We start from the raw sequence: 15,645 nt of genomic DNA, 5'->3' as shown, positions 1-15,645 counted from the left end.
TCTCTTGAACATTATAATATTTCCTATATCGATTTCTATAACAAATGATAGTGTAATCTTGAATCGCGAAGCTTTTGTCAAATTCTGGGCAGTAGGTAGAGCAATGTGAGATTTTTCTGGCAAAAGATAGTCGGACAAATTTCCACTGTATCCACGAGAAGACGAGGGAACCTACGATCGAATTATGATGATCAATCAGTGGCAATCGATGATGGACAACCTGAGTGACATTTATTATCTCGTGCGGTTGATAATCCGTCAAGTTTCCATATACTTACGAGTAAGATCGCGTGATTAACCTCCTCATTACAGGAACAACGGAACATCCAGATGTCAATCAGTATGATAGAAAAATTACTTAAATTAAAAAAGCTATTTTTCTGTAGTATTTAAGAAGAAGAAAATAATGTCGCGCTTGTGTGGGACATACCAAATTTATGACCCTTATTTATCATATCATAAGTGGAATCCAAAAATCCCAGTTTCACATCGCGGAGATCATTATTTTACAACTTATGCGTATGTAAAGTTTGTATATATTGCACAGTTTATTTGGATACCATATTGACTTTTATCGATAAAGTCATCAACAACAAATAATACTAACCTCTCTTGCGCATCTAATCTTTCGCTGATTTACTTACATCTGACACCAATATGATTCTTAATAATATTAATGAAACCTAACCCAAATCAATATCAATTCATTCTGTTGCCTTTTCATTGATATTGTTGTGTTATAAGTAGTCACGAAGGTTAGTTTTAAGATTTGCTATATCTAGTTCATCTATCTGTCTTTGATTTGCATTTTATGTTTTATTTTATATATTCTCGATAAATGTCATTGATGACTACTTTACGATGTAGACTATGTAATAGAAATTAGAGTAAATTGTTCTAAAATTATCTGAAAGTCTTATAGGTCAACTTCAACAAAATGACACCAATTGATAGTTAATCGAGCCCTTGATGTAATAAATCATGTATGTCTCTAAGTAAACACTGCAATATGCATAAACTTTACATACGTATAGTTCTTAAAATAATGAACTCCGTGCTTTAAAACCAGTATGTTGTATATGTTAGACAAAAGATAAATCACAAATTCGATGTGTGCCTCAAAACAAAATGTCAACGTTGCTCTTGTTTTAGGATGTGATTCTCTATAAAGTCTTCTGGATGGCAACAAACGACAACTTCGATTCTTCGGATACGAAACTTCGTGTCACGTTGAGGAATATTACGACAGATGTCGTAGCTTTTTCGGTTATCTGTGCCGTTCTTTTTCTCCTCGTGGTTCTCGCGTCGAAGTATGAAAAGGATGAAAACCAACTTTTTACACCTGTGGGAATAGAAACGTTAGTTTATACAATGAATTATTATGGTAATTATCATAGTGATTGATGCAACAGGAAAAGGAAATGGATAATCGCGAAATTGTCATTTTAATTTGAAATTTTTGCTAGTCTAGTGGGAATAGAGTCATTTGATTAATTAAATGGCAGAAAAATATTAGGGTACAAGGACGCGTAAGAACTAATCCTACTGTTCTGCTGACTTATTCTTCACGCTTATATTCTGTGAAATATTTTCTTTTCAATTTCTGAAATACCTAATTCATGAAGAGTATGAAATACACAGAAAATAGTAAATACATATACCAAATACTAGTACAAAATATTTAAATACTATTTATATCTCAGTAATATTTATTTAAATGTAATTTTCGTTTCGGGTCATAGATCTAAATATAATGATAGGGTTAAGTAAAACGTTTTTAACTTCTTAATTTTTAGAAATTAAATAGGCATTCTTCCTAATCATCTATATGTATAATCAACTCCACTTAGCAATAAAAAGGAACTAATAGAGTTGCTCTATCCTACATAACCCCAATTAAATGAAAAGAATCAAAATCTTTTCAGTGTGCAAGTATTAATTTTTCCAATTTATTTGTAGAGTCACAGTAGATCACCCACAGGATTCATTCTGCGTTTCAAACACGAATTCCAATACGACAAACTGTTCCCACGCTTGCGGCGATTCGATATTACCGCGCAGACGAATTTCAAAGAGAAATTTCTCCGAGGAAGACATAATCAGGGTTCGTTCCTGTAGCGAAAAACGAACCACAAGGATTCCAAAGAAATCGATTTTCGGTCTAACCATGAGCCAACCACAAAATTGTCAAAGTACCCAAACCACTCGTGAAATATTCCATAAAAACAACCAAAAATGGTTGATTAGACGGACAAGAAGCGGCCATATTTATGGAAAATATCCTGTATAGCAAGAACTATAATAATTTTTGAAATTTTCATTCATCTACCTCAAGAATGCACAGAAAACTTGGACAACGTGAAAAAAAATCAAATGAATTTAATTATTCATCAAAATTTGCATCCAAATGTTGAAACAAAATGCACAACTAATGATAAGGATAGTGAACATCGATGTTACTGTTATGTGCCTCGACTGTTTAACATTCCAGGCAACTAACGATGGTTTAATATTATCGGAAGAGCGCAGGTAATGAATCATTTCTCAAGAATCAATTTTCGACGTGAGCTTTGAAACAAATGATTAAGCATGAATACCTCTATGTTTATTATTACCCATCGCAGATCACTGTTTGCCATTTCTACTTCTCTCTCGCTCTTCTTTCTGTTTCTTTTTTTTTTTTTTTTTAATTTATCTAAGCTACGTTAATTGATTTATCTCACGAGACAATTTTCATTTTTTCAGAGATATATCGTTTTACAAAGATTTTTGAAATTTTATTTTTAAGATGTTAATATTGTCTAAGTGTACAAGTTTGTAAAACGTATTTTATTCTAAGGGAACTTCATTAATTGGTTTTTGTAAGGATGAATTGTTATTTACATGAATTTTATACATTGCTTCGTATAAAATTTTATTTACATTCTTGAGATTTTATTTCTTTCGTCGTTTAATTTGTTACTATTGTATAACGTGACGTTTGTATATGCAGTGTTTGTTGTACGAATAAATATCGTTTGATTTTTCATGTCTGTCCGATTGATTTCGTCAAAGATGAAATATTAATTTTTATTGGATGCATTATCGATTAAAAAAAGACAGTTGTATCTGATAAATGTCACTAAGCTTTTTATATTACCGGTTATAAAAACCATATACTAATGTGATGTCGCAGGCTTAAAATGACTTCGTTTCTAGGAAATATTGCTCGCGCATTCGTTTCGATAATCTGTCAATTATTTCTATTTCTGTCTAACATATTGTACTGATATAGAAAAATATAAGCCGCATATTGTTATTATAGATGATTAATTATATAAACAAACAAATCTCGCCTGCGCGCAAAATACGAATATTCATAAAAATATGTTTGATGAGAATAATCAAGCCTGCGCTCATCGATCCACGACGAAACCATGGAAACAGCCAAGGCACAGAAATCAAAACAATCTTTGTTTGAAACACCGATTCCTATCAACAATTTCACATAATTGTTTCCTCGGGAAATCGTTCTGAATCTTTCAAGGAAACGGATAATCATTTTCGAACAATGGATATCAAAGATAGCAGCGACGAAGAAGAGATACATGATATATCAGCGTTCACGAAATTCGACGAGAGTATCGAGGTACGAAACGCTGAGGAGATACAAAGTCCAGTGAGTCGTAGGCCTTCCAGTTCGAGGAGACCTAGACAACATGCGATGAACGAGAGCCGAAGTGCTATAGGAATAAATTCACCTCGCGAAAAATTCAATTTTCGAAGGTAATTCAATCAAGGATTAATTGGTACAATTCTTTAATAATTACATCAATAGATGTGAATTTTCACCTACTATAGTTGTAATTTTGTTACTTTGATCGCAAGATTACAAATGAAATGAAAATTATATTTTCTTTAAAACTCTCGCAATAAAATATTTACAGATACTCGGATCGTGATAACAGCTTTGGGAAATCCATGGGAATTCATAGTGATCCATCAGACAGTGAAGAAAGCGATGATGATGATATTCAAGGAACGAGCAACGCTCAGCCTATTGAAATTTATAATCCTAAGGATTTCGAGGATTTAGAGGTGTCTACTGAGATGAAGGAATTATTTCAAAACATAATGAGGTATCGTCGATCACGCCTTCTTAATCCGTCGATCTTTTATTGTCTCTTAAAGGTTCTCCTATCTACTGCAAAATACCTTGTCTACCATTCAATTCTTTTATAGTAATAGTAATTGACGTAATGATAATTGTGTTATTTATTTTTCATCAGGTATACTCCGCAAAAGATCGAATTAAATTACAAACTCATACCATTCATCCCCGATTACATCCCAGCAGTGGGTGACATAGACGCTTTTATCAAAATCCCGCGACCAGACGGCGTAGAAGACAAAATCGGTTTAACAGTTTTGGACGAGCCTTGCACCAATCAATCTGATCCAGCTGTCCTTCATCTTCAACTTCGTAATCATTTACGAAGCGGAGGAGGAGCGAGACAAACGGTGGTTAAAAGAATCGAAGATGCAGAAAAAAATGGAAAGTCAATCGAGAAGTGGATCGAGGATATAAATCAGCTTCACAGAAGCAAACATGCTCCCGCAGTTAACTTAACGAAACCGATGCCAGACATCGACTCGTTGCTTCAACAATGGCCACCGGAAGTTGAGGACAAGCTTAACGAAGTTGAATTGAATTTCACGCAATTGGACTGTCAACTACCAGAACTTATCGATCTTATATGTAATCTTTTGGATATACCATCGGAAGAGAGCATGAGATTGGAGGCATTACATGTGCTCTTCACGCTTTATTTAGAAGTTCGAAATGTTAGAGCGCAGAAATATTAATTGTAAGGAAGGTTTAAACGTACTGTGATGAGGATATAAATAGGGAAATTTTACACTAAATTTAATTTGATTTAGTTCGTAATTATTACTTGAAATAAGAATTTGATAGCTATTTTGTATCTAGAATAGCTCAAAGTACGAGGAATGTATTTTAAATTTGTATATATGTATATGATAGAAAAAAAATAAGAATAACATATTTCCCTATTTATATACTGTTATCTATAATGGAGGTTTGATTATCAATTTTATTTTATGAAGAATAATAATTTCTATCAATTGTAAATCACTATACATAGTTAACAATAATAACGAACGTAAGAGTTTACTTTCATATAATCTGAATATCATGTTTCCACTCAATGGAAAGAATTTACATCCAATTTACGCAACTACCATTTTAGATAATGTAATCAGAGACCACTGATTTACGATTAATTACATATAAAAGGAAAAGTATTTCGATTATGACAACATCATTTACACAACATATTAAACAATGTCAAGTACATAATACATTATGATCAAAGAGAAATGTTTGACAAGTGAAAGGAAAATAAGAATTTATCTCAATTTTTCTTGTTGCTCAATCTAAAACCGGAAATTTTATATCATACATCTTTTCCTTATTACTACTTTCCTTACATTTACTATATAATCACACTTTTTATCTTACAGAATGCATTCTTTCCTATTCCTACTTCCAATAATTTTAATACATGCTATGAAATTTCAAATATTTCGACTTCCCTCGTAGGAGGCGCTTGTGCATTTTCTTATCCAAATAACAAACTTCCAGTTTCACGAAATAATAAATTGAGGGTTTCCTAATTATTTTACAATTTTTATAAATTTTTTTTTTTAAAGAATTTAATCTTTTCAAACCAAGTTTTTTGAAAATACGAATATGACATCTATTATAATATGACAAGTACTATGTGTGTATATTGTGTATATGTATTGTGTATTGTGTGTATAACAAAATACACATAACCTTTGATCAAATGATTATAACAAATTCTGTAACAATGAAAGTGTAGTCATAAATTGAGCACCGCTTTCATTGAACATGAATCATAGTATTAATCACGTGATTGACAATATGTATACATAATACATATTTCTTTTCTTTGTATAAGTTTAGCATGCGGTAACAGTGCGTAACAACGAAGTCGTATCTGTACTCTGTGATGATTTTTCTTTTTGTACTTTGTAAAATTTGATTGCAGTGACAGTGATTGAAAAATAATGGACACTTCGACGCATATAAACGTGATAATAAACAACAACATCGATGACAGTGTTGACAGTTGCGTGAATGATGAAAATGACACGGAAAAGCTACTGAAACCAAGAAATAATTTTGCGTCATATTCAAACGATAACATTAACATTAGATTTCGGGTATGAAATATACAATAATCTGATAATGTTAATAATCTAACGGCAAAGTGTATCTTTTCAAAATTTCTTTCTTACTTTTTATTTGGCACTATGAAATAACCTAGCTAACACGTGTCTGCTTTCACACTATTGTGTATAAACACAAACACTTATCTTTTACAATGTTGATAAGATAAAAAAAAATTCTTTCATATGAAAATGAAGTAGTATATAAGTTTAGAATCTTATAATTATTTTTAATGTTTTAGTTTTGTATTTTTGACAGAATGTAGCATCACTGAGTATTGGGGAAACACTTTCCAGTAATCCAAGGAGGTTTAATACAGGAGAAATTCCTCCCGGTGCTACTAATTTCCTATCAACTAATTACGAGGTACTTTGTCTTTGTGATATATACTTTGTGTATAATTTTCTTATTAATGCTTATAATTATAGTTATCTTTAATTTTGATGAATTTTCTGCATCAATCATTATCAATATCTTATCTTAAAAGTAATTAAGTTTCAAGGAAATATCATATGTAAAATACATCTACAATTTTTATTTTTCTTCTTTCAGAGTTTAGATTATGATCCCTGTGAGAATTATCTCCTTCAAGACGAAGAAAGAAAGAAAGGCTACAAGTTTATAGTTAAGAAGAACTTTGCCAGATGGCTTATTTTCTTATTGATAGGTATCTGCACAGCACTTATAGCTGGTTTTGTAGATATTTCTATAGAAGAATTATCAAACCTAAAGTATGGTTGTTTAAAATTGTGTATCCTTACTACTGTATACAAATAAAAAAAGTATACATATAAATTTGATTGTTCCTTATAATTAATAACAGATGTAGATCAATGTGTAACAACAAACTGTCTATGGCTGCCATATCTACTATGGTTAGCCTTCAATTTTGCACCTGTTTTAATAGGTGCTATTTTAGTATCCTATATAGAACCTGTTGCAGCAGGTAGTGGTATTCCACAAGTAAAGTGTTATTTAAATGGAGTTAAAATGCCTCGAGTTGTTCGTATAAAAACATTAGTAGTAAAAATAATAGGAGTAATTTGTACAGTAGTTGGAGGCCTTGCTGGTGGAAAAGTAAATATTTTTTATTACTATCTCTGTAATATAATTTGCTATAAAGATACAAAAGTCTTTCAATACAGAATAAAAATAATATTCTAGGAAGGACCTATGATACATTCTGGAGCTGTGGTAGCAGCAGGAATATCACAAGGCAAAAGTACTACATTCAGAAAAGATTTTAAGGTATTTCAATATTTTAGAGAGGACCATGAAAAACGAGATTTTGTGTCAGGAGGTGCAGCTTCTGGTGTATCTGCTGCATTTGGTGCGCCAATTGGTAAGTGTCAAAAAACATAGTATACATATTACAAACATTAATTACTTGATTAAAAATAATTTAGGAGGAGTATTATTCAGTATCGAAGAAGGAACCAGTTTCTTTAATCAAAGTCTCACATGGAGAACATTTTTTGCTAGTATGATTACAACATTTACGCTAAACATCATCCTTAGTACGTATCACGGACGACCTGGTGACCTTTCTTATCCAGGCTTACTAAACCTTGGAAAATTTGAGACAATTCCCTATCAGATTTACGAAATTCCTCTATTTATGATAATGGGAACAATTGGTGGATTTTTGGGCGCTTGTTGGAATCATTTAAATTATAAAATCACCTGTTTCCGTTTGAAATATGTAAAGCAGAAATGGTTAAAAGTAATAGAAGCTCTTGTAGTTGCTGCACTAAGTGCAACACTGGGTTTTGGTATGATTTATTTTCTGAATGACTGCAAACCATTAGGGCGAGATCCCACGAAATTTCCCATTCAAATGTATTGCAAGGAGGGTGAATATAGCGCAGTTGCAGCTTTATGGTTCCAAACTCCAGAAAGTAGTGTACGATCTTTGTTTCATGATCCTAAAGGTATGCTGATAATATAGAACATAAAAGGTATGCATATATAGAACAACATAAGATGTATTTAATCAATTTCTCGTTTATAGGTTCCCATAATGATATTACTTTAGCTATCTTTGTTGTCCTCTACTTTTTTCTGGCTGTTGCTACCTTTGGTCTGTCCATGTCTAGCGGACTGTTCATTCCTTCCCTGCTAATTGGCTCTGCATGGGGTAGACTAATTGGATCAGGCCTTGCAAAAATTTTTCCAAATTGCGTAAGAAACGATTGTGAAAATAAACTCAAAATATTACACAAAATATGAATTACTGTAAATTATTGCAGGTCGTTTTAGATCCTGGGAAATATGCTTTATTAGGTGCAGCTGCTCAATTAGGAGGAGTAGTTAGAATGACAATAAGTTTAACTGCTATATTAATAGAAGCTACTCAAGGAATATCCTTTGGCTTGCCACTTATAGTAGTCCTTATTATGGCTAAATGGGTTGGAGACTTTTTCAATGAGGCATAAAAATATATTATATTACTCTGTATTTTTACGTTTTAAAACGTCTATGTATTACTCTAATAATTTTTATTATTTTTTATTCTATAGGGCATATATGATATTCATACACAAATGGCTGGAATTCCCATATTACCATGGGAAGCCCCGCCATTATCAAACAATATATACGCCAGTGAAATAATGAGCCACCCAATAGTAACACTAAAAACTGTAGAAAATGTAGGACATATAGTAGAACTTCTTAAATGTGTAACATTTAATGGATTCCCTGTAGTTGATCCTCCTAATAGTGATGAGGTACTGAACATCATATTATAAAATATCAAAAAATTTATCGTTTTGTTATATCTGTCTTTTTTTATTCCAGACTGAAATACATTCGTATGGACGATTTCGGGGACTAATTTTACGTTCCCAACTAATAGTATTACTACAAAATAAAATTTTTAACAGAAACTTAGAATATTGGGAAAAGTCATTAAGTGTTAAATTGTTCAGAAAAGAATATCCGAGATATCCAACAATTGATCAAGTGACCATAAGTGAAGAAGAAAAGACTTATATGATAGATTTAAGACCTTTTATGAATCCTTCTCCTTATACACTACAGCATGTTAGTATTTTGTTAATATTTTATCTACATATTATTACATGACAGATCAAAAGAATGTTCTTTTATTAATCATTTCATTTTCAGTCTGCGACACTGCCACGAGCATTTAGGCTCTTTAGAGCTTTAGGTCTTAGACATTTACCTGTAGTCAATGATACAAATGAGGTACTAACAATTAATGTATTCTATAAAAAATCTCTACTATAGAAAAACTGTGGTTTTCAATCTTTTCGTAGGTAATTGGGATTATTACAAGAAAAGATGTTGCCAGATTTAGGATATGGGAACATAGAGGAAGAATGGGTCTAGATGAACTTCTAATTACCAATAAAATTTAATTTTAACTTTCTTGACACAAAATTTAATATTTAATTTATGGAAAACAGTTTATAATGATATTATGTACAAACATTATGTTTTTATATAAACATAGAAGTATTCTTATATTTTACTTTTCTGTAAAGAAAATCTAGGTATTACAAAAAGAAAGTAAGGAGGCAAAATTAACCAAAGACACAATGCACATAATATTAATTATTTATAAATAAGTGCCAACCTAGCCATGACCATAATTTAAAAAACAGATACACTGGGATAATGATCAACGATAAAAGAAAATAATATTCATATGTTGAAATATACATTGGAATTAATATCCTGTTATAATCACCTCTACAGATTATAATTCATGTGATCGAGTATTCAAGACCTATGTACAACCTGCAACAAGAAAAGGATATTTTGTAGAAGTTTTCACTTCTTTTACCAATATAATTAAGTCTCTTAAAATGATGGATTAGATTCTAGAATAAATTATCCAACATTTACTATTTATTATGTTCAAATTTATACACAATATTTATATATTGTAGAGTATCTGCAAAATACAAATATTTTAGAAAAAGTAAAGAACTGAGAAAACAGTTTGTATCCTAAATAGTTATGCTTTATATATACATATACATACATTATACAATGTCTTATCAAGAACTTTTTGCTAAATTAATAATAATTTTTATTTTCTCTAGTATATGTCTATATCTTAATATAAACTAACTTGATAAAATTTCTTGGCAAATAAGATTGGCAAAGATTATTAAATACTATCAGGTATTAGTAAAATTATATTTTGCGCACTTCCCGCATAAACGATATCAATATCTATAAAAATTAAAGATGTAAGAATTGTCGCCAATTAATTCCGAGTTCCTATTTCGGGAATAAATCACCTTGAGATAATAATATGTGCACGGCAGGAGAATACTATCTCTGTCTAATCTGCTATAAATCGTGGCTTAAAAATTTTTTCGCGAACAATAAAAAGATTCTTAGTCAGATCTTACGTGTAACTATGACGATATCTTCCTTCTCATAAGTGTTCATAATAATTGCAAATATTTGAGAGCGATAAACGAGTGAAAGGCATTAGAATGCATTAACGCAAGTGTTAATACGGAATTAATTATAATTTATAGTCGAAATGCACGTAATTCGAATATTTAACAACGGTATCCACGACGGTTCGCCATTTCAATGATTGGTTTCTGAATTATCCACGCTTGCGCGTATATCAGTAAGAAAAAGAGAGGTAAATTCAAATAATTTTATGGGTGATTTTTTTTTTCTAAACTGTATACCATTATTATTATAAATATATATTGTTATTGGAAGACGGCATTGTATGTAAATTGAACGAAATGAACAATTACAAGTGGAGTAGAAAAAAAGGTACTTTGCAATTAAATAAACAGGGTAATCCAATAAAAGAAAGGAAAAAGAATAGACACAGACTATTAACAAAACCTCACGAAACAGAAGAAGAAGCTATAATTCGGAGATTTCACGATGCACAAAGAATGGCAAGATTTCGAGCTAGAAAGAAGAAAGCTTTGGAGGATGTGGAGGCACTTAAGAAAGAATTAAACAGAAGAAATATTACTTTTGAAACTGTTGACTCTATTGTCTCCATAGCAAAAGTGGAACAACATGAAACATATTTCCCTATACAAAATCCATCAATTGTACATTCAGCTTGTGAACAAAGTAAATATTCCCAATTATTGAAAGTCATTGAGGAATTAGGAAGGAACATTAAATTAACCTATGCTGGTAGTAGAATTTCAACAGAGAGATTAAAACTAGGTATCATAAAAGCCAGGATGTTGGTAAAAGAATGCTTACTGGAAACAGAAATAAATTCACAGCAATAACTAGCAATATATAAGTAGACGTAATATAACTTATTGTTATGATTCTATTAAAATGTACAAATATCTTATTTAAATTTTGTATAGAGATAAATATAGCAATATTACGAGAGTAATACTCAGAGATCATTTACTGTTTGAACAATAGCAATAATTGTGAGTGTTATGCTCATAGACGTTTCTCTTCCATTAACAAATGATAAAACACAAAAAGAATTACCTTCACTACTGAGAAGGATATAAATGCTATGCAATACATGATCATTAAAAATAAAAAGAATTCGTTGATATAGTAACAATAATACTCCATATAGGTTATGAAAAAAACACGTGTGAATAACAACCCTTTTACATACGAAAAATAAAATTTAATAAAATTCTACGACGATTAACAATGGTATTCCAATTAATAATAATGCCCCATATAATTAATATATGAAAACTTATTTCCGATATAAAAAATAAAAATTTACTTGCTTAAATTGAACAAACTAACTCTTCACAAATAAAACACGTCGGCTAATTTGTCTAAATTCATATTGGCAAATACAGAAACGATAAAATTCGAAATAATATCAATTGTCTCATAAGTTAATCTGTATTATTATACTCAATTATCACGTAATATTTGAAAAGTGTTTCGCAATAAAACTTCATTGAAAACGTATCTTCCCGGCAAGTTGACCGTTAAGTCTCACCTTGTCGTCTGAAAGAACCGAAAAGAAAGCTCGTCAACATTTTCTCATTCTCTTAAAGGAAACCGGTCTTCCGAATCGTGAAAGAAAGACTTACCGTGAGTCGAATATATTCCTTTTCAAGAAAACATTTATGGTGTATTTTTGTTAATCGATGGAGAAAAGAGGAGTCGTATCGTATCGCCATTCGCAGAGACGATAGAAACGGTCGAGCATTCCAAGCATCTTTGTAGATTCTTTGGAGACAATGTCGTATATTTTAAGACGCGGCCGGTTTTGGTCAATTGTTTTGCGGTCTCTCAGGTCGTACACCTGTCCGTCGTGAAGTTGCAGACGGGAGTAGGAAGGGGTTATGGTCAATAAACGCAACCACGTCACACGCAGCCTATCGGCGACCCCGCTTGGCCCCTTAAAGTGGCTCCGAACGAAAATCTTACATGTCGGCCGATATTGCTTTTGTGCGTTTGTCTGCGATATATCTTAAGAAAACCCGTATCAATTCATCTAGAAACAATAACGACGTATGTGTTTCACCATAAAGAAGATGCTATTATAAAATGGCAACGGTCCAAGACGTGATTTAGCCTCGCACCGGGTTAATCGTGCGTTTCAGTGAACTGACCGAATTGCATCCGCCATTGTTGTGATTGGTGAGCGTTTCAGAGAAGACGGCGTTCTTAGATTGACGCGCATGCGCGTTGCGTGCTACTTGACGACGCTCTTCTTTCGAATTTTGGGGAGACACACGCACACAGACGAAATCGACGCAGGGGCACAGGTAGCAGAGCACGCACACGTACGATATAACACCTACATACATACGTATTTCGAAAACAGTATTCGCCGCTCGATTTTTGCGCACGTGCTATGAAATTTTTTCGAGCTTGTTACCCGCGTCTTTTTTAGACATACCAATTAATATCCACGTTATTCGCTTTCTATACGTTAAATAAAAGCAGTTCGAATGTTTCTTAAGAGAGAGTCCAGGTTGATGTCATTTTCTTTCCTGGTGCAGACAAAATTTTTGGACGTTATTATCGTTAATCTTGTTTAAACGAGAATTTTCGTAGGTTTGTAATCACGACATTCTAAAATTTAATCGCGCCTAAACAAAACGAGCGATAACAATGTTTATTGTGCTTGATATTATGTAAATGAAGCATTCTTATCTTTTATGAAAATGTCTGATCAGATGTATTCTAACCAATTTTATGATTTTCTTTTTTATTGCAGATAATTTCTAAAGTAAAGGAGTAATAATAAGGATCATTTTATATATGAAGAAATATGTAAGAACAATTAGTAGAAATAGCAAAAGGAAAGCAAAGTTAGTTACGCTTAACCAATAACGCATGCACAAAGTATATTTTCTGAAAGGTTTGGTATTTGAAATTGACAAAAATGAGAATCCATATAGATGATGATATCTATACAGTGCTTAATTGCATGTTATGCCTAAGGCTAAGAAAAAATCTTACCTTAAAAAGGTAAGAGAAATGCGTGAATATAGAAGACAAAAATTGAAGGAAGAAACATTAGAGGAACGTGCTATTAGATTATATACTGCTGCTGAGAGAATGAAGAACGCTAGAGCTAAAGAGACAGAAGAGCAGGCAGCAATAAGAAGAATGCAGGAAGCTCAGCGCATGGCCAGGCATCGTGCTAAAAAGAAGCGCTGTTTAGATGAAAACTTAGCAAGGGAAATTTCGAAAATTGCTGAGTTGTCTAAAATGCCAGATGCAGCTACGATAGCTCAAATGTCAGAGATGAATATGAATAAAATCTCTGCGGAATTGAAACAAATGATGGAAAGAGGAAAAGTACCAGAACATATAGTTCAAATGGCTCAACTTGCGGAGTTCAGCAAAATGACTGAATTGAATAAAATGTCTCAGGATATGGCTAAAAGATACGAGATGGAAAAGATGGCAGAGTATGCCAAGACAACAGAATACATGAAAATGCAAGAAATTGCAAAGATGTCTGAGATTGCCAAGATGAACGAGATGGTAAAGCTCTCAGAGATTGCTAAATACAATGATATCACGAAAATTAATGAAATTGCGAAGATGAATGAAATGATGAAAATGTCTCAAATGGCAAAAATCAATGAAGTTCAAAGAATGAATGAGATAGCTAAACTAAACGAAATGGTGAAGATGACGGAAATGGCGAAATATAATAATGATATAACAAAATTAAATGAAATTGCACAAATTAACGAGATGGCTAAAGAAATTGCAAAGATGAATGAGAAAACGAAAATGACCGAGATGATTAAAATGGCAAATATGCAAAATGACATTACAAAGATGCCTGAATATTCGAAAATGGCAGAAATGGCAAAATTAACCGAGTTGGCTAAATTAAATGAAATAACGATAACGAAATTAAATGATCCACCACCGCCACCAAAGGTACCAGAAATTCCTCGAATCCCTGAACCTGTGATCACTGTGCCAAATCCAAGAAATTTGCAAAATGTTCAGACTGTTCAAGTAGCGCAAGCTAGCCCATCCAGTACAATAAACTTTCCTACTGTGCCTGGTCAGGGTAAATATGCTCAGTTACTGGTTATTATCGAGGAGCTTGGAAGAGACATTCGCCTTTCTTATGCTGGAAGTCGCAGCGCAGCTGAACGCCTGAAGATGGGTATTCAGCATGCTCGAATTCTTGTACGAGAATGTCTACTGGAAACAGAACATAACGCGCGGCAATGATCTGCCGATATACTTAGCGATTAGATTTTTAGTCGATTATTTTAAAAAGTAATACTATGTACATTGTATGCAGTACAACAGTATATTTTAAAGGGAGTGTCTTAGCATCCACAAAAACGTGTATAGAATATATAACAATTATTATTTCTTATTATATGATCTTACTAGTTTGTATGTTTAATAAAAGAAAGTATGAGCAGCTAGTTGTTTTAAATAATGGGAAGATTAAGAAAGTAATAGCTGTATAACTTAATATCACGTTCAATAATCAATAAAATGATTTAAGATATGCACTTTTGTGGATGCCTAAAGAAAATTAATCAATCAATAGCGCATAATATTGAATATAAATTAAATGACATGAAGAAGATTCGTTTTTCACTTTAGTTGATTATTTTTATTAGAAAGAATGTAAAGATGACCATTTTCTATGCAAAGATTCAAATTATGAAGGAATTATTCCTTCATATTAAGTTCTTGATTAGTGAGTAGGAAACATAATATTAGGCAGGGAGAATTTGTACACTGTGAAGAGCCTTCATTTATATTTTCTAAGGAAAGTTTATTACTGCATTTTTTGGTTGAGATATGGGTACCTAGTAATTACCTACAATATACATGCAAGAAAAAAAAATTGATCAAACAAAATGTACCTACGAAAAGTATAATCCTTGAATATTACCGATTGCAAGGTATAACTAAATAAAAAAATACAGTTTTGT

At 32.1% G+C, this 15,645-nt stretch overlaps 5 protein-coding genes and 2 long non-coding RNA genes across 16 annotated transcripts; 5 read left to right on the top strand and 2 right to left on the bottom strand.

Moving 5' to 3' along the window:
* Nucleotides 1-29: 29 nt before the first annotated feature.
* LOC117206146 lies at nt 30-4,433 on the bottom strand. Its single transcript, XR_004487341.1, has 3 exons — nt 4,310-4,433; nt 279-1,342; nt 30-171 (listed from the first exon to the last, which is right to left on the bottom strand). It is a non-coding gene; the product is annotated as an uncharacterized LOC117206146 (long non-coding RNA).
* Nucleotides 159-3,028, top strand: LOC117206127. Of its 2 annotated transcripts, XR_004487337.1 has the most exons (4): nt 159-280; nt 1,153-1,358; nt 1,960-2,529; nt 2,746-3,028. XR_004487337.1 is itself a non-coding variant. In XM_033445165.1 (3 exons), the coding sequence occupies exons 1-3, from the start codon at nt 185-187 to the stop codon at nt 2,288-2,290; spliced, it is 633 nt and encodes a 210-aa protein (XP_033301056.1). In that variant the 5' UTR covers nt 159-184; the 3' UTR covers nt 2,291-3,028. The 2 variants fall into 2 exon arrangements, 1 of the variants encoding a protein (XP_033301056.1); XM_033445165.1 differs by having other exon boundaries at nt 1,960-3,028.
* LOC117206120 (intraflagellar transport protein 46 homolog) lies at nt 3,284-5,677 on the top strand. The gene is made up of 3 exons (XM_033445154.1): nt 3,284-3,765; nt 3,927-4,118; nt 4,269-5,677. Exons 1-3 carry the CDS (start codon nt 3,551-3,553, stop codon nt 4,843-4,845), a joined length of 984 nt encoding a protein of 327 aa, XP_033301045.1. The 5' UTR covers nt 3,284-3,550; the 3' UTR covers nt 4,846-5,677.
* A 167-nt stretch (nt 5,678-5,844) lies between these two features.
* On the top strand, nt 5,845-10,135 carry LOC117206059 (H(+)/Cl(-) exchange transporter 7). 2 transcript variants are annotated; one of them, XM_033445067.1, is made up of 13 exons: nt 5,845-6,001; nt 6,075-6,249; nt 6,515-6,622; nt 6,809-7,007; nt 7,080-7,333; nt 7,421-7,598; nt 7,663-8,187; nt 8,268-8,437; nt 8,506-8,685; nt 8,776-8,985; nt 9,056-9,301; nt 9,386-9,466; nt 9,538-10,135. In XM_033445067.1, exons 2-13 carry the CDS (start codon nt 6,094-6,096, stop codon nt 9,637-9,639), a joined length of 2,409 nt encoding a protein of 802 aa, XP_033300958.1. In that variant the 5' UTR covers nt 5,845-6,001; nt 6,075-6,093; the 3' UTR covers nt 9,640-10,135. The 2 variants fall into 2 exon arrangements, with proteins under 2 accessions (XP_033300958.1, XP_033300950.1); XM_033445059.1 differs by having other exon boundaries at nt 5,845-6,249.
* On the bottom strand, nt 9,817-12,544 carry LOC117206142. 2 transcript variants are annotated; one of them, XR_004487339.1, is made up of 3 exons: nt 12,301-12,544; nt 12,207-12,214; nt 9,817-10,021 (listed from the first exon to the last, which is right to left on the bottom strand). It is a non-coding gene; the product is annotated as an uncharacterized LOC117206142 (long non-coding RNA). The 2 variants fall into 2 exon arrangements; XR_004487338.1 differs by lacking the exons at nt 12,207-12,214; nt 12,301-12,544 and adding an exon at nt 10,645-10,859.
* LOC117206132 lies at nt 10,617-11,626 on the top strand. The gene is made up of 2 exons (XM_033445186.1): nt 10,617-10,889; nt 10,973-11,626. Exon 2 carries the CDS (start codon nt 10,999-11,001, stop codon nt 11,509-11,511), a length of 513 nt encoding a protein of 170 aa, XP_033301077.1. The 5' UTR covers nt 10,617-10,889; nt 10,973-10,998; the 3' UTR covers nt 11,512-11,626.
* Nucleotides 12,279-15,634, top strand: LOC117206084 (protein PELPK1-like). Of its 7 annotated transcripts, none has more exons than XM_033445139.1 (2): nt 12,279-12,301; nt 13,437-15,634. In XM_033445139.1, exon 2 carries the CDS (start codon nt 13,655-13,657, stop codon nt 14,921-14,923), a length of 1,269 nt encoding a protein of 422 aa, XP_033301030.1. In that variant the 5' UTR covers nt 12,279-12,301; nt 13,437-13,654; the 3' UTR covers nt 14,924-15,634. The 7 variants fall into 7 exon arrangements, with proteins under 7 accessions (XP_033301030.1, XP_033300979.1, XP_033301011.1 ...); XM_033445088.1 differs by lacking the exon at nt 12,279-12,301 and adding an exon at nt 12,582-12,981; XM_033445120.1 differs by lacking the exon at nt 12,279-12,301 and adding an exon at nt 12,914-12,999.
* The last annotated feature ends 11 nt before the right edge of the window (nt 15,635-15,645 follow it).

The sequence above is a fragment of the Bombus bifarius genome, unplaced genomic scaffold (assembly GCF_011952205.1).
Source record: "Bombus bifarius isolate JDL3187 unplaced genomic scaffold, Bbif_JDL3187 scf7180000007966, whole genome shotgun sequence".
NCBI lineage: Eukaryota > Metazoa > Arthropoda > Insecta > Hymenoptera > Apidae > Bombus > Bombus bifarius.
The sequence above is the reverse complement of the archived record's forward strand: the minus strand, read 5'-3'. Positions and strand labels throughout refer to the sequence as shown.